Source organism: Strigops habroptila, chromosome 6, assembly GCF_004027225.2.
Source record: "Strigops habroptila isolate Jane chromosome 6, bStrHab1.2.pri, whole genome shotgun sequence".
NCBI lineage: Eukaryota > Metazoa > Chordata > Aves > Psittaciformes > Psittacidae > Strigops > Strigops habroptila.
The window spans coordinates 5,401,567-5,420,364 of record NC_044282.2 but is presented as its reverse complement, the minus strand read 5'-3'; the positions used below and the strand labels follow the sequence as shown (position 1 = coordinate 5,420,364).

General features: G+C 37.8%; 1 protein-coding gene across 13 annotated transcripts in view; it reads right to left on the bottom strand.

The window, feature by feature from the left end:
* Positions 1–18,798, bottom strand: part of EPB41L2 (erythrocyte membrane protein band 4.1 like 2) — a 104,535-nt gene that overhangs the window by 45,372 nt on the left and 40,365 nt on the right. For all 13 annotated transcript variants that reach the window (XM_030489776.1, XM_030489785.1, XM_030489780.1 and 10 more), the window contains exons 4-6: positions 17,272–17,484; positions 6,055–6,159; positions 921–963 (exon numbers count right to left, since the gene is read on the bottom strand). In XM_030489776.1, coding sequence (XP_030345636.1) covers positions 921–963; positions 6,055–6,159; positions 17,272–17,484 — 361 coding nt within the window. The remainder of the gene's footprint in view (positions 1–920; positions 964–6,054; positions 6,160–17,271; positions 17,485–18,798) is intronic.

Sequence of the window (18,798 nt, the reverse complement as noted above, 5' to 3'; positions counted from 1 at the left end):
CAAATACCAAAACCAAACAAAACAGCCTTTAGCCCGTTATGTGGCCAACTACTAGGTTTTTACTGAAGACCTGCAAAGTACAAAGATATAATACCAGTAACTTTGCCTTAATTAAAACGATGGCTTCTACTTGCATATTAGTACATTCACCATTTTAGGTCTAGTTTTCTTATACAAGAGCATGTTGGATCCAAAAAAAATAAATAGTTTCCAAGGAAGCTTCTGTAACTTTCATTTCTTTTCTGAAAATACAAACCACATCTGCCTAGTAAGGAATTTCATCAATTGGGAAAGGCCTAAAGGAAACAGAATTAACACCACTATGATTTCACATGGATTCAGTCTGAAAGGCATTGCAGCAAGACGTTCCCAGATTATGCTCTATTTCATTTCCATTCCAGAGATGATGGAAACATCAAAAAAGCCAGTGCTGGACTGAGCAGTACTGAACAATATACATTTTCTGTAAGACATACTGATTCTCTTTTTATAGTTTCATATTCTGTTGAGTCTTTGAAGTAAGAAAGTCCTAAAGCAACAACCATGACCATCTTCGCAAGATTATATTCTCCATCCCATAACCCAAATATCAACAAAAAGTTGAAAAAAAAATCTACTGTTTCAGGATGCAAAAAGACCGACTATTAGTTGCATATAACACGGGAAAATTTTGGGGCAGCAAAATGGGGCAGCAGGTTTAATGATTAACTCCTGCAACACAAGGCTGAGTGGACAGTGGACAGAAACAGCTTCTATTCTTTGCTTTCTGTTCGAACGCCGAATAATATGTCATTATCAGATATACATTATTTTAATGCTGCAAGCATACAATGTAGTCAACAGCCAGGCTCCTAAGTTTATGAAGAATATTTCTGTGAGGAAATAAAAGGAACATAACATCTGAATACAGAGGTACTTACCTCGAATTTGTCTCTTAATTTCCTTTGAAGAATCTAGCCAGTTCTGAAAAAAAAAACCAAACCCACAACCAACATTTAAAATCACCACGAACTGAAGATGATGAAGTAATTTCATTCGGTGCAATAAAAGTTTGTATTGTTCAGACACCTATTTTAAAATAACCCAGAGAACTCTAAAATTGAACTTGAGATTTGCTAGCAAGCCTCCCCACCCATGCACATAAATGACACTGTGCAATGCCACTCCCTTCATGGTTGTCTTACTGCTTTAGACTATTTATGCCCTGTATTATTAAAAACTGGAGAGTCCTCCAGTGGAGGTGGTCTAGCAAATGACATTTGACAAACAAAATTTTCTCTCATACTCCTTTTATAGACATAAGCAGACTTTCCAGGAATGGCTATGTAATCTCCATGCTTCTGTGCTTATACACACAAATAGAGTTACCTAAGATGACATTTCTCTTGAACTCCAGAGACTTACTATTCGTATCATTTGTCTTAAGGCGTATACATTTCAGTTCTGGTAACATTCAAAGGTGCTCGGAAAAATCTAATCAACTTTCACGCTTTTTTCCTAACCTCCCCCAAAGCAAAGTTCTCTATGAACAAGTATTATGTTAACACTGATAACGCTGGCAAGGTTCAAATCTGGGTACTCAGCTCTATTTTAGGCAATGCAAATAAAGTCAGATTTTCATATTTTAGATGCTTTTTTTCAAACGTGTTTTATCCTCAATACCAAAAATATTTTCATATCATCTGTGCAACCTATTTAACAGCTCACAGCACTTCAGTTACTATGGATATTTGCAAAGACACTTTGTGACTGATCAGCCAAAAATGTAACTTTGGGAAGCGAGACTAATAAATCAGTAACGTATATTCATCAGTCACTCAGACAATCCTGTTTACTAGTTTTACGTATAGATGTTAAAAAATAGACTGAATGAGAGACTAGAAACATAAGCCTTTTAACTGCAGTTACTGAGAATTTACTTTATACAGTGTTTGAACCTTTAATTCACATGGCCAGACACACATACACACACACAGACGTGGAAGAAACACGCATGCACACCATCAGCTTGCCAGCAGGACTTGGCACACATCAGAGTTATGTGAAGTAGGGAAGAAAACTTGTGAGGTCAAGGACAACGTGCATTTCCACAAACCACTACACGTATTAGCAGCTTTCAAGTCAGAGGGGACCTCAGTGCCAGCACAACTGTTGCTAAACGTTTATCTCTACCAATGTTTCTTGCCTAAACTAGCCAGTAGTAGACACTGGGTATAATTTGACTCACCTTCCAGTCTATGGTACCAAACTCCTGATGCAACAACTGTATTCCAGTAAGGTATCCCTTAGTCGTTATTATAGGCTTTTCCACCAAAAGTCAAATTTATTTCAAGGAGACAAAACATAAGGCTACAGTTTTCGGGGTGTGTATGGATTAGAAGAACGTGGAACTGTGTGTTTTTGCACTATTGCACATCTTTGATGCAGATCACCTCTGCTGATAAAGGATGTGGCTTCTATAAATATGACCCAAAATACTAAGTTCCCTGTTGTAAATGACCTTGGTTGAAGTTGATTTAATCACAAATGTAGCATGTATATATTAGACAACTACTACTTACAAATTAAATGTAAAACCTCCTTTCTATAATTTTACAGATGTAATTAAAAAAAAAAAAAGAGAATAATTTCACTCTACTTGCTTTAAGAAGGCTGTGACGTCTGTGTTTCACAGCTACTATAACTCTTCCAGAGATGCACAGTCCATAACATCATTACAAAGGAAGAGATACAAAACACTCCTCCAAAAAATCTGGATACTCTTTATTCTGCTTAAGTCAGAAAAACTACTATCATCTGTTGGAAAAGCCTTGACATGGAAAGGCCTTGGAAGACAACAGAAGTCTTCAAATAATTTTAGCTGAAACTCACTTCAGCTACAGTTTTAAACTAGGTTTTCAGTTTTGGCATGAGTTCTATTCCAAAATGATACAGAGCCATATTCTTCCACTCGCAAGATAACTACAAGTAGCTTAAAAATATCTGCAAGTAGCTTAAACTCTTAAACTGTGGTACAAGTATAGGATAAAGTAAGTAAAGATAGAATATAGCATGGCATAACTACAGCAGAAAACTAGGATTCCTGGGTATATGTTACTTTCAATGCTTTATCACCATGAAGTAGAAGAACATATTATACAGAATATGCTGCAAGGTAAGAAGAATAACCTTTTCTTTGCAGAAGTTATACAGTTCATTTTCTGATTTTACAAACCTAGAGTGAGCTTATTGGAAGCAGACTTTTTCACCAACTTCCATTACTACTCTGTCAAATAAAAACAGATGCTTAGACTCCATTTATATACCTGATTACAGGGGTGGGCTTTTTGCATCTGTGCCTTTTGTTATGGATAAAACAAACACTACTTAAAGAATCTACCTTGAAATAGACCTCTTAATGCAGAATAGACAGGTCTGTCTTTGAAATCGAAAGACAAAGTGTATATACACGACTTTGCTCCAGTAGGCAGAAATTATTTGTTTAATTTGTGATTTGTAAGGTTGTAGATGAGACAAAGTACTGAATTGTCGAAGAACAACACAATGTTCTCTACCAGTACAAAAGTATTTTGTACAAATCCAGAAAAGCAGTATTTCCAGCTGGTGCCCAGAACATAAGAGGAGAAGCTTTCTAACACTTCTGCAGACCAATTACAGTGTGAATGGCACATTCATGAACTTTTGAGGGTGTAATGCAATGAAATCACTACCTAAACTTTAGACCAATAAATTTAACATTTGCAAAACAATGAAGGAAACCATTAATGAGTAATTTGACCTATAGAGTTTTAAAATGTGTATTGAATCTAACAAAAATCTGTCTGATTTGAAGACATGACATCTCTCTCAGCTGCACAGAACACCATAGAGAAAAGTTAATGGGACTTCTCCTCCAATGGTACCCCGATGGTGCATCAGGGAGCAGCTCTAATTCAAAAGAGTGCCAGGCATTCAGTTTCCACACCCCACAGCTGCCGTTGAGTTCAACAGCTGGCTCATAAATGGGTGGCTGTGATGAGTGCACAAGAATGAGAAAAACACATCATTCAGCATTTAGTACTGACTGGCCTAGAGGTCAGAGATATGTGGCATTTTTATCTGAAGAGGCAGTCATAACAGGAGAAAAAAAGGATCAGAGAGAACTGGTACTGAGATGAAAAAACTGTCAGAGTCACAGAGGTGAACAAAATAGAAGGCCCTAAAACCAGTAAAAGTTCCAAGTCCCTGAGCTTTCTTAAGACACACAGTAGCTACCCTTCACATTACCAGGATATATTTATATCATAACCTGTATAAGAACTTCCAAACACAGTGTTGTACAAAAACAGTAGCTTTGAATTAGGTAATCTGAGTGACGACAGCAGTAAAAATAAGCAAGTCTATATCAACATGCACATGTTACAGTACACTGTGCAACCTGTGAAAGAAAGTAAGCTCTTAGTCAAGCGACTAGTTCATGCCAAAACCCACATTTTCAAACTCTTCTTTGAAAACCTGGGTATTCCCACTTACCTGGTAATCACAACTTAGAGCTGCACCAGGGGCATAGTACCATCCACATAATGGCACTTTGGGTAAAATCTAGAAGCATATGGGCTATCCAGCCAAGAAATACCTAAGATAAACCCCTTTTTCTCTGCTACTCACTGGCATTCAAAATCTTGTAGTTCCTGAAGTTCACCATAAACTAAGCTTAGTCCTGCAATAGAAAGTAGGAGGTGGGAAATGCAAATCTGCTAGGGAAGACTCCTTTTTAAGTTTCTTCAAATAATACTTGTATGAAGATGACAAAATCCAACAAACTGTGGTTTTTTTAGTCTTCATAACAAATCAGACCAGGTTTCTCCAGAAGTTTTTGAACAAAAGCCTGCTGCTGTCCATAATTCTGGTGACAAGTGGTCTACTCCTTGAATAGAGTGCTAGAATTAGCCTGCGTATATAAATAACCGAACCACAGGGACCCCATTATCAAGATACTTCTCGCTGAATTTAATGTAAATACCTCATTTGTGAGTGTTGCTACAGTAGCACCTCCATAGTCAATGGATAGGGAGCTCAGGGGCTCATTCGAGCTGAAAGGGACCTCTGGAGATAACTGATCTAACTGTGATTCGAGGCAGAGCCAGCTTTGGAACAGATCAGGTTGCCCAGGCTCATATACAGTCAAGTATGAAAAAACAGATGGGATCTTTTTAAGGTGTGATGCGCTGTTCCTCCATTGACATGACTGAGGAATAGCAAGAAATCTCTTAGTCCTACTAGAAGCACATTAAAAAAGAAGAAGAAAATAAATAAATAAATAAAGAAGACATAACTCTACACCAATCCAGACTTTCCTGCTGCACGTTCAAAAGCCAAAGGCTCCCTATTCCACCTTGTAGGATCTACTCAAGTGGGCTATTTCTTGGTTTAGTTCAAGGATCCCAGGTTGCTATTAGACTTATCCTTTCTTGTCAGAGATCGGACTGCTCTTTTATGGTATTTTGCTGTGTGTATATAGTACAGAAGAAAAGCAAAAGCTTCCAGACCAAGTATAGTACTCATGTAATAATGTTTCCTGCTACAAATACGGAGATTAAAAAGAAATACAATTTTTTCCACTTCAGCATGTGATTATTAGTCCATTTACTTTATGAGGGAAAATATAAGCTCAGGTATATCTTTACTTCCCGGGCCAAGTGGCAGCCACCCCATAACTAACTGTAAATGCTCAGATGCTGGGAAGATCTAAATTGGCTTTTGGTAATGAATGGAATGCATGCCACCGACTGATGTAAGATTCTTCTCAGCTCAACAATCGAAGTGTGCTCGACCACCCAACATGTAAGCAAGTGCAAAAGAAAACTGAAAATAAGTTACCAAATGGTATTTAAGAGATCCTTTTGAATGATTTCATATCAAAACACCATTCATTTGTAAAATTAGCAGACTAGGACTGACATTTTACAACAGTTTACTCCAATGTTTGTCATTTAATATCTCACAAAACTATTGAAGTCAGTAGCAATTTAGAAAAATAAACAAACCAACCAACCAACCTCTCAACAGGCTTACCTTCTGTTCTGAATTCTCATAAAACAGCAGCCCAAAATAGTCCTTTTCCAGTAAATTGAGATGTTCACACACTTTGTCAAACAGCACTTGGCCTTTTGCTCTTTTCTGAAAGAACAAAAAGAAAAGGAAAAAGTTACTATCAATAAATCGGTAAAATTCTTACAGGTACTGTTATTTGATGGTATTAGGAAAATTCAGAATATCAATAAAATACTTTACAAAGCTGTAGCTTTCTTACGATACATTTTTTCACCATATTGAAAGCTATACATATCACTGACAAATATAAAGACATTTCAAATTTTTTTCAATTATTAAAAAAACCCCACCCAAAAAACAACAGCTTGAATGCACAAGGAAAATTCAGTACCTAAATTGATTTAAATATTTTGCACCATAAAGTGTGCACCATAAATAGCTTTCAGTTTTTCTGGATCTCTTTTTTTTAAATAATGTAAGATTCCTTCATGTGAGCCCACTTCTTCTATATTGTTATCTTCTAAAAATTAATGTACTTCCTATGGTGTTAATTTCTGTTAACTTTTGCTTTTATAGCATTTTGGCATCCATCTCAATGACTTTTATGAATCATGTGATATGAACTCCCAAGGAAAATAAAGCATGTTATCACCTTGAAGAGACAAAAAGAACAAGCAGACCACTAAAAGTCAGTGATCAGACCAGTTAAAGTAGCATACTAGTGTCAGCAGAACATAAGCAACATGTCTAGCTGTCTATATTGCAGAGGTTTTGAGGGACAGAACAGAAGAGGGCTGCCTTCTACCTGTAGATTTATGAACTCCCTCAGTACCCAATAAATCCATTAGATACTCAAAAATAAAAACTAGTCTTAAGGAAGTTTATGCTTCCTAAAAATAGTATTTGTGGAAGTCGGTAACAAAGGGGGGGGGGGGGGGGGAAAGAGATCATATTTTTGTTTGAGGTTAGCTTCAGTATTATAGTCTGCCACTTTATAACTGTAACAGAGAAGTGATCATCATTTTAACACTCTCTTAAAAGGCTGCTTGCTGTAGCTCAGTATTAATACAGCTTAAGCAAACGACAATTAGTACTGAAGCTTTACCTCTTCTTCTTGTCCCTGGAACTGGGAATGTAAGTGAGGCCATCCTGTATCTCCCTAGTGCTGCTAATGAAAAACAGGCCCAGGCACGAGTTCTGTGGGCCAGGTGTTAGGGAAAAGATTTGTTGTACTGGAGATAGATGGAAGCTGATAGGAGATGCAGTTTTAGAGCAGATGGCCCACAGCACACACTGATGGGGAAGATGAGAATTTCCTTCCACAGTTAAAATTTGAACATGAATGGCATGCGGTCTCCCAGTTTGAACGAACTCCTTCACAACTGTTCTGCTATTTGTGGCATTTATCAATGAGGCCTCAACATGGCATTTTCAGAGGCCTGGCAGCTTAAAGGAATTTTTGCATTCGCTCATCCTACAGATTTCAGTAGATGCCACACACCACTGCAATTCCACAGAAACGCCATCAAGTGCCCCTGTGTAGGCCCTCCAACACTGCAGCCATTGTCCCCCACAGACAGCGGCAGCACGCTCACAATATGCCCCAGCTTCGCATTGGCGTGCGGCTCAGCTCCATGGCACAAAGCAGTAAGGCCAGGAGGGGAGGAAGGGGAAGAAAAGAAGGTATGCACTGAGCAAACAGTGAAAGCATTGTTGGTTTATTCCCCAAGACACCAAGGCTTTATTTATTCAAGATCGCATTGTTCAGCAAACATTACAGTCCTGGAGATCAGAAAATTTTCAAAGAAACAAACTCATAAAATGAACACAATTAGTAGCACAAGCATCACAGTAGGGCAGTGGAACTTAGAAGTCAGAGTCACTTTTGAAATGGGGAGCTAGGAACCTTTAGTCTGTTTGGTATTCTCAAAAATTTTATTCTTCAAAGAGACATGGCTATTTCCCACAAGAGTCTGAAGTAACTACTTTGTTTTCTTGACAGCCTCACCTTCAGCCTAATAAAAAAAATCAGAAATATAAAAAAGAACTAATTTGAAAGCAGGAAAAGTTTGAGAGATTGAAGAATCTTAGCCTGCTCAGATGCATGCATCATTTTTCTTCCTAAATCATTGTGCACATCAGTGATCACACCTTGCAAAGGCAAGTTCCAGGTATACGTATTTTCAGTAAAGGAAATGTAGAGATTAGTGCAGAAATAACGTATGCTGTCATTAAGTCCATGTATGGAGTCAGTTGCTAATTATGTAGCTTTTTATAAAGGTCATAAACTAAAGCCCATAGTTAATATTAAATCTTTTGACATACAGAAACAAACAGGCCAAACTTACAGGAAATATATTTCAAGTTTAACAGTAAAATATTGCAGTTTCTTAGGTAGTCATAGTCAACAGAACTTTGATACACTGGCAATGTTCACTGTATCTTTAAAGGTCTTTTTGCAAGTTTATAGCTTCTAAGTCCACGTAAGGAAAAACACAATCATGCCATGAAGGTCAAGTGATATTAGTCTACATTCTAGACAAGAACATGATACAAAGAAGTTACAGCATCAGTAAGTGACATTTGTAGAACTGTTGCAGATTCAAAAGCATAAGAAACCTATCAGTATCAGCAACAGTTCTCATTATAAAATCCTTCTTGTAAAATAAAAGACTCCAAGTTTGCTTTTTATATATAGTTATATAATGTTAAAAATCTGCAGGAGTATTTAATTTGCAAAAACAGTCTTTCAAGTGAATTTTCTTTGTAATCCCTGTGGGAAACAGGCATTACTACATAGTTTACAATACATGGTAACATAACTTTTCTGGAAAAGCCCATGCTCCTATAGGAGAGTATCTCTAAAGACCTGAAGTTCTGTAGAGAAGACAACTGCTCTGATCCAGTCATTTCAGAAGTTAGAAACTTTTTCATAGAAGAGCAGGGAACTTTAAGAAGGCAGCATCATGGTTTGCACAGCTTAATGTTACTCTTCAAACTGGATTCTCTTTCTGTTTCTACTAGTTGTTTGATATGTCAAGTGGTAGTCACAATAGTGTAAAATTATAACTGCTAACCTTATATATATGTATAGATAAGCCTTTATGCATAGGTATGTACATACACACATGCTTGTGGATATAGCATGGCAGACATAAGCGCTGAAAATAAGGAAATCTTAGTCCTGATTCTAACGCTGAAATGGCAATAAAAGCATACATCCATCCTCAGGTCCCGCAAGAACATGAGCATATTCAGCCTAGCTATATAGAAAGTCCAAGAAGTGAGGACAGGCTTGCAGAGCCAGTAGTTTAAAAGACAACAAAGTTATTCCAGTACCCATTCCAACACCGCAGTGGCCACCGCAGCATAAAACTAGGAGTAACAAAGTTTCTATCCTTTACTTCCTTCTCACAAGAACAGCAAACAAGAGCAAAGCAATTGCAGCCGACATACAGAATGGAAATTGTTATCCAATTGGGAATTAGAATAGGGTATTATGGATCTGTTTGGCTATAAAAGAGTTGCCAGCTACAAATACAAAATAAACACTTGCAGCTACCAGTCCCATTCAATGTATTTATCAATGATCTGTATGTAGGAGCTGAATGCACCATTAGCAAGTTTGCTGATGATACCAAACTGGGTGGTGCTGCTGACTCTCTCAAAGGACAAGAGGACTCACAGAGGTATTTAGATACTTTGGAGCACTGGGCTATGATTAATGGGATGAAATTTAACAAGAACAAGTGCTGGATTCCACACCCGGGACAGAGTAACCCTGTAAGTGTATGTAAGAACACAAGTATAAACTGGGAGAGGAGTGGCTGGAGAGCAGCCTCGGGTCCTGGAGGTCATGGGCCTCAATGGCTGAGGGCAGCCTCCCCTGGGACTCCTACCCTATGGGCCCAGAAGACATGTCTCGGTCCATGCCTGAGCAATGTTGTAGGTATACCCGTCTCTGTCTCCTGGATGGGCCTGGGACCTGCACTGTAGAGCTGCTTTCCTGGATGGACCTGCCTCCTCATCCCACAGGCTGGTCATACTTCCCAGGAGATGCCCAGTCCCCATTCTTCTTCAGCCTGAAGCCTCTCAGGGATGTTTCCAAGAGCAGCAAAATTCCCCCAGCCTGATCGAACTTGAGGGCAAGAATCCTTCCCTTGCCTGGCAGGACACTAGTGGGTGTTCCAAAGCACTGAGATCTTCTAGCGACATCTATGCATCCCATTTCTTACAGCTGCTGCTCCTGGCTCTGCAGGGGATGACAACAGCAAACTCTTTAATGTTCCTCAAGAAGGCATGCCATTGGTCTTTTCACTGCTATACAGCTAAAAGGGCCTGTTAGCCTTGGGCACCTCTAGGTGTTCGTGGCTCTTCTCATCTCCTGAGGAGCTGGCATCTGTTCCCCAATGGCTGAGGTAGGATTTCAGTCCATCAGAGGAGCTTTAAATATGCCCCAACTAGGAGCTGGCCTTGCAGTGGAAAACTTCCTTTGCCACTCAGCTCCCAGGGACAAAACTTAGTGCTGTTACTCTTCTCTCAGGCCATGGCAGAAACCAACCCTGCATTTCATTCAGACTTTTCTTAATTCAGGGTCAAACACTGATCATTGTACATTAAGGAAGCATATTTTTACTTTGTATTAGCAACTGTAAGTAACCACAGAAACTATGTCAACTCCAATACATTTCAGTTGTTCATACGTGCATAAAATACAGTCAATGCTGGCATCCTTTAAATGCCTTTTGTTATAAATATTTAATTAGACCACTGTCTGAATGCAGTAAACAAACCCAATAGGATCTTATTTGCTTCTAACTAGTAATCATTATGCAGTTAGCACGCTTTTGTTTGTTTAAACTGTGTTATCTACTAAACCCCAGACTATGTTTAAAGCAGAAAATCTGAACAAATCTTTATCGCAGGTTCCAAATTTAACAAAATTTCCTCTCAACTACCTAAGAAACCACAGAAAAAGAGGAAGAAAAAGCAAGTTGATTCCCCCACCATGAAAGCAAGAGGCACATGTGGATCACCCTGAAAGATTAACAGCTTATACGTGCTCGCACAGATGTCAGTTATCAGAAAAGGAGTAGGTCAAAATTGTGTCACCTGCACTGTGCCAAAAGTTAAAAATTGCTTCTAGAAACCTCAAACATTCCAACAACCTGCTCAAACTGTTAAAATTCAACTGCCATTATGTCTCACAAATATTACACTACTGAATCATGAACTGAAGTTATTTTATCCTTTAATATGGTTCTGTAATTTCAAGTAAGCACAAAGATTTAGTCTTTCACTATTTTTGGCAGATACTACTCACTGCCCTTCATACTCACGTACTTTGACAAAAGTCTGATACACTTGCATGTTGTTGTCCCTGTAAGTGAGCTGAACTCCCTTTAAAGAAAGTGGTAAAACATAACTGAAAGTTCTTAACAGTTCACAGCCTGTGAAAGTTGGTTTAAGTCAGACTCCTCCAGAACTATTCAAACAATAGCTTCTTCTTCCTTCCTCCTCTCCCCGCATTCACACATTACTCTGAAGAGTCTGAGGCTACATTGATCTCTAAGAGTTACAATAGTTTTAGTGCTAAAACATATTAATTGAATTAATTGCTCATGCTCTGCGTATGCACATATTGTGTACACATAACTCATCTACTTTAGTACAATACTTCCATCCAATACTATTTCTTGATGTTGTTCAGAAGTTTCCTAAAGAGAAAGAACTTTAGACATTTTTACCTTAAAGCTACAGAACACAGAAAATAAATGGTTTTTTTTTAATATGGCACTTGTGGACTTATGGAGCTTTATACATTTTAGACTAAAAGTTACAGGGCTTAAATATAATATTTCAATTGAGGTTATTTTGCTTCCTTATGAAACTTTCAGGTTCCTAACCCCCAAAATAAAGCATGTTTGAAGAGTGGCTGACATCAAAGTTCATAACCCAACTCCCACTTAAAATTTTTAATTCCTCAGAGCAAGTAGCCAAGATAGAAAGTAATCATTTACAGACCAGAGAGACCTATTTTATCAACTATCCCAAGATACCAATGCAGAGATGCTGATGATAGAATTGACTGAGAAATCAAAGACCATGAAACGCTACAAGAATTTCAAATTACAATGAACTGAGGAATACGTTTCACCTGGTACAAGGCTTAGTTTCATTACACTGACAGGTCATGGACTTTTCTTGGCAAGAGTGGAGTACCTTCTGTGTTGTATCTACACTGCTATTCAGAGAAGCAGACCTGGAGAAGCTATACTGAAGAAAAAGACTACAAACCAGGTCCTTCAAATTTACACCTACAAAAGCAAAGTAAAAGTATGAAGATAGATGAGGAAAGAAAAATAAACAATCCAAAAAACCTGAAGGAAATCATCACAACAGAGACTTAAATATTTGTTTAAACAGTTCTGTAGAAAAAAACCTATTGACTTAAAGTTCAAACTAGCAAGTTGATACCAGTCAGAAAACTTATTAAGGCAAAATAAAGAGTTCTAAGGGCAAGAGAACAAACAGATTACTCTCAGAAGTAATAAATTAATTTACAAAGTAACCCTCAAAATGGAGAAATATCTGAGATGCACTTTATGTTGGAAGCCAAACATCAACCATGTCAGGCATGCCCCGGGCAACACGAAAGACATGCAAAAACAAGCCGGAAGAAATAATTCTGCTGTCGAACAACACTAGGTGGTTGCAAAAAAGAACCTGGTAATCATCAATATACAAAACATACATGAATTTTTCTCCTGTACTCCTTCAGTTAAAAACAAAGCCACTGCCACACATGGTATCACACAGCTCTCAACTTCCAAGACAAAAAAGATCCTTGAGCAATATTGGAACTATTACAAAAAACAGTATCTGTGATAACCACAACAGAAAACAGGTATCACCACATGCACAAATTGGTTTTGGTCATATCACAGCTACAGGACTTCACCTACTCACCTATATTAACCCCTCTACTTATCTCATCTTCCTATTACAGAATTCAAGTGTTTAGGAATATAGCTGAACTCAGTTTTCAACAAGATAGTATTCTACGACATCCAACTCTCTTGATAAATCCTAAATTCCTAAAAACATCTAGTGAAGCATACAGAGCCTGGTCCAGACCAACCTGTATAGAGCTTTTGCTGCTGAGCCTAAATCTCAGAGATAATACACTTTTGAAAACTAATCCCAGGTAAACTTCTTTTATTAAACACAACCTTAGCCAAAACCTGTAACCTCTTTTCCAATACAATTATTTTATGTATTCTATAGAAGCTCACCAGCATTTTATTGAATAGATCTTTTTTAAGTTTGAATAATATTCTTTCTATAACCCATCAACTTTGAGAAATTAGCCTAATTTAATTTGTACCAAACATGCCCCTTTGCAAAATAAAGAACAAAACCAGCTGCAACTGGGAGGGATGGGGAGGCTGTCTTTTGTATAAGATGTTATATGAAACAAAGTTCAGTTCTTCCCATATCCAAAATTCAAAACTCATGTTATAAAAAATTAAGCATGTTGAAGTGTTTTAAAGCACTGGAGCTGAAGAAATGCAGCCACAAACATGTCTAGAACTAAATTAAGCTCAAAAAGCAAAAGGGAATATAAGCAGGATAGAAATCAAACTGCTGCGTGGGTAGAAGATTAGAGAGCAGTTCCTGGTCTACTGAAATTGCATTTCTTGCTAAGCACTCGGACTATTGTCAGCAGATATTCTGTTCTTTTAGGAAAAATGAAAAACAAGATTGACAGCAAAAAGAATGGAAACAAAAGTTATAAAAAAACCCCCACAAAGTCAGAACTGAGACGCTATCACCTGAACCTATGCTAAGATTACTTTTTTAAATGAAGGAAAATAGAGGTAAATAAAAAGATAAATGTCAGACCAAACGGCTGGCCTAGACCATGAAATTCAATAAGCAGTTACAGAAGAGAGCTGCTATTTTAGAAACTGTTTAATAGGGACTGTAAGGGTTATTATGCCTGAACTCATCTACAGTCCCAAAAAGTATAAAATCTCAAAGTGCAGCCTTCCAATTGGACAAGCGTGACAAGCCAAAGGAAGTTTTTCAGTATTTAGAGATTTTGTCTTACTCAAAAAAGCTAGAGAAAAATGAGCATTTGGACAACAGTGATGAACAGATGAGATTTTATGGAACTGCTTTTTCCTGCAAGTAAAAAAAAGTTGGCAGTTTTCACCTTGCTAGAAGGACCACATACAAAACTATTAATTTTGAGAACCTAAGAAGACAAAACTTTCCCTTGAAAATATGACAAATATTTTATACTGAATTATGTTGCTTCTCCATTTGCACTTTTCCAATTTTATTTAATAATAATTTTATGTTAATACCATGCACACTATCATCAGTTTTTAGTTGACAGAGTATGTGTGTAATGTGCATTATATAGCCATGTTAATAATTTAGACTAATGTTTAGAAGTAATTCCTGAATTATATTTCTCCAATGGCGAAATACAGCTATAATTGTGTACATTAGTTGAGGTTTGAAGGGACCTCTCAAGGTCATCTAGTCTAACAACCCTGCTCACAAGAAGTTGGTGAAGGCCTTGTCTAGTCACCTTTGCAAAGGGTGGTGACTTTACAACCTATCTAGACAACCTGTTCTAGTGCTTGATCATCCTCAATTGATACACCGTCACATTCATGTTTCAATGCATTCAATTTCATGAATTCCCTGTATTTCAGTTTGTGCTCATGTCTTCTCATTCTGTCATTGGGCACCACTGAGAAAAGCCTGGCTCCGTCTTCTTTACTCATCCTCCAGCCAAATATTTATACAGAGTGCCAGCCTCCTCCTCTCCAGGCTGAACAGTTCCACCTCGCTCAGTCCCTCATATGCCAGATGCTTAAGGCCTTTAACCAACATTGCAGTCTTTGCTGTACTCTCTCCAGTATATCCAAGTCTCTCCTGTACTGGGCAGCTGAGAATTCGACCCAGCACTCCAGGTACTGAGCAGAGGGGAAGGACCATCTCCCTTAACCTGCTGTCAACATTCTTCCTTCTGTGCTTCAGGAAGCTGTTGGCCTTTTTTTCTGCAAGGGCCCATTGCTGGCCCATGGTCACCCTGTCCTTTAGGATACCCCTCAGTTCTTTTTGTGGAAAACTGTTTTCCAGCCAATCAGTCCAGCCTGGACAGTGTTGCTCATCACCAGGTGTAGAACTTCATATTTCTCTTTGGAGAACTTCACAAGATTGCCCATTTCTCCAGCCTGCCCAGGTCCCTCTGATGCATCAGCCACTCTTCCCAGTTTTACCCTCGACATACCTGCTGAAGGCACACTTCGGCCCCTCATCCAGGTCATTAATTGCCTTGGAATCAATGCCTTTAATATAGCATTCGTGACCAGCCTCCAGCTGGACATCAGGATGATGACTGCAACCTTGTGAACCCAACAGTTGAGCCAGGTTCCGGTCCTCATCACTCTCCACTTACCTAGCTCATACATCATTTGTCTAGAACAATTATGGGTAAGTGTCAAAAGCCTTGCTAAAGCTGAGACATTCCAATCTTTTCCAACCTAGTTGATTCTATGATTCTAAGCTGGAAAAGTAAAGTTTTTCTTACTAAAACATCTTATAGAGTAAGAGCAGTGCATCAGTACTTTTTGTTTTTCTTTATTTTAAAAACAAAAAAGGCATTATTACCCACGTCAAGATTAACTATTAAGATTGTAGTGAATCTATGGTATATAATAACTGAATTCAAATATCAAATCCTCTTACATTACGATTACACCACTGTTACAAATTAATTGTATAGTATTGTATCTACTAATTGGCCACAAAAGTTGCAGTATTTAGTTACTGCTGATAATCCTATCAGCTTGTACTAACCACAGCATTGATCTATATGCTGATACTGAAGCTACTCTGTCATGGCTTTATCTCCTTTTATGCCTTTTCCCAGCTACTGACTTATATATGCAATAAGAATGAACAATGACAAAATTTAACAAATTGTTTTCTTTCACACCCCTTCTAAGTTATGTAAGTATAAACCGATGCAGTTCTACAAGAAAAAAAATGAACGTGATCGTAACTCGAACAGAAAAGACCCCGAGAAATAATGTATTATCTCAGATTTTATTACTGGTTTATCGTGAAAGTTTAAGATGGCAGTTAGTTAGAAAAAGACAGGGTTCATACCAAAAGCTGCCTGTAAAGTAATAGCAATGTAAACAATATATTTTTCAGTTTTACTTATTAGCAAGTGTATTTAAAGAATTGCCTCTAACATAAATAAAATATAATGAAGTTCATCTACAGTGCACAGTAAACACTGGAAGAGGCATCAGGAATGTCTCAGCCATGGAAATTGCTCTAAACTAAAAACTGTATTACTAGAAAGTCAACCAAAGTAAACTGAGCTTTGCACTTTGTGCTTAGATGCAGAGTTTTTGTTTATTTTCTTTTTAAAGCTTGTATAATTTCTGTTATTTTGTAAAAGCAGAACTAAAACATTTACCCAAACACTGAATATTACGAAAGGGAGACTAAAGAAAAGATCAGTATCAGAAAGTGATCTACTAGGATCCACTGCAGATATCATGAGAGTTCTACATGTATTTAAGAACATGAATTCATCTATAAAATTGCAGTCAGCACTGCTCATGTCTCATAAATTATTCCAATGAACACATAAAACAAGCTGTTTCTATTCCACTTTGTCCCCCTCCTTAGTTAATTTTGCTTCTGTTCTTACAGAAAATTCTCATTTATTACAAATAATCAAACTTTATTTCTTGCCAACCAACTTAACTGAATCATGATAGACTTAAAATACAGCAAAACAGCATTTTTCAGTTGTAAATGCAAAGTGGTATCAGGTAGCGAGCAACTGCATTGTGAATCACTTCTTTTATATATTCAAATTCTTTTATCACTATTACTATTTCCCCTTCCTTTTCTGTCCTATTAAACTGTCTTTACCTCAACCCACGAATATTACTCTTTTTCCTTCTGATTCTGTCCCCCATTCCACTGAGGGCAGGGGGAGTGAGTGAGTGAGTGCGCGGCTGAGTGGTGCGTAGCTGCCTGCGGGATTAAGCCATGACACATAGCAATGTGAATGTAACACTGTAATGAGCTCTCTAGATATACAAAAATGTACTTGTTAAACTATCAGTGCAATGAAAGCAAATTTTCTTCTTCTCTATAAAAAAGAGCTCTCTTTATAGAAACTTGATCTCTTACCTCTAGGTCACAGCTGTATTCCGTACCATCCAGAAGCATCACTTTACACTGCACAGTTTTAATTTTCTTGGGAGACTTCTGAGGAATGTTTTCTGGTTTAGTTTCAGCTGTCTGCACTTCTTTTGTCTCTTTTTTTTCTTTTCCTTCTGGTTTTTCTTCCTTTTCTTCTGCAACTTGCTCCACTTTCGTTTCTTTTCCATCTTCTTTGGCAGGCTATATAAAAAACAGTTAAAAAAATAACTGCAACTCAGGAAGGTGGGTATTTTTAATTTGTTCATAAAACTTTCATTAAAGTTATACACATACTGGAAGCACAATAACCAGAGTAAGCATTAAGGTCTTCCTTTGGGGACCAGATATTCTTGCTCTCAAACCACAGAAGGTCTTTTCCTGGTTTTGGGGTTTGTTTTCTTTTATTTTCTTTAAAATGAGGTAATATTTTTAATGTTTTATTGGTTTTTTTTCCCCTAACAGAAACAAATCTAAGCTCCAGGACTTACACAAAACTAAAAACCAAGCGATTATGAAAATCAGGTTACACCAAATGACAGTATGATTGAGGTAGGAAGGAATCTCTTTGAGATCATCTAGTCCAATAGCTCTAGGGCCCCTTGAGGTCCACCTACAGCAGTTTGCCCAGGACCATACCCCGTTGGGTTTTGAGTATCTTCACAGATGGAGACTCTCTGGGCAACCTGTTTCAGTGTTTGACACACCATCAGGGTAAAAGAGACGTTTTTGTGATTTGATATAGAATGTCATGGTTTTAATTGGTATCCCTTGCCTTTTGTCACTGAACTGCATACCACCGATAAAAGCCTGGCTCCTTTTCATTCCCTCACTTCAGGAATTTATACACATTGGTAAGATTCTCTTTGACCCTTCTCTTCTCCAGGCTGAACAGTGTCAGCTTTTTCAGCCCCTCCTCATATGAAAGATTCTCTATGCCCTGATCACCTTCACTGCCTTAGAAAGTGAGATTTGAGTGTTAAGAACTGACACGCAACTTTTCGAAAAGCAAGACTCTGGAGCACTGCAGAAGGTAGAGTTTGGCTTGGAACTCATCACCAACCTCTTAGAATGAATCGGTAAGGACAGTGACTGCAAGCATGCTTTCTAGGTAAAGGATAACAAAAATTGAGATAAGGACTCAGAGATAATCTGTTTGCTATTTGTTGTGGTTAAATACCACTAAGGAGGTATTTGTGTGATTCAATAGCTTCAGAGACAAAGCTGACTTAAGAAGCTTCTCTGATCCCTGCTCACTTCTACCACAATGATGCAGTTAAATGTTCCTTTGCCAAAGTGTGAGGGTTTTTTATATGTATTGGAGTGAAAAATGGTCTGCCAGAGTAGAAACCTTTAAAACCAGCTACGCCACTCATCTCAACCCAACTGTATTAAGAAAGGCAGACAGTAGCTGTCATTTTTTTCCCCAATATGATCTAACAGAGCTTTACATGAATTACAGAAATCGTGAATCAGACTTCATTAAAATGGCTCCAAATCATCTCTTAGCCTTCCCAC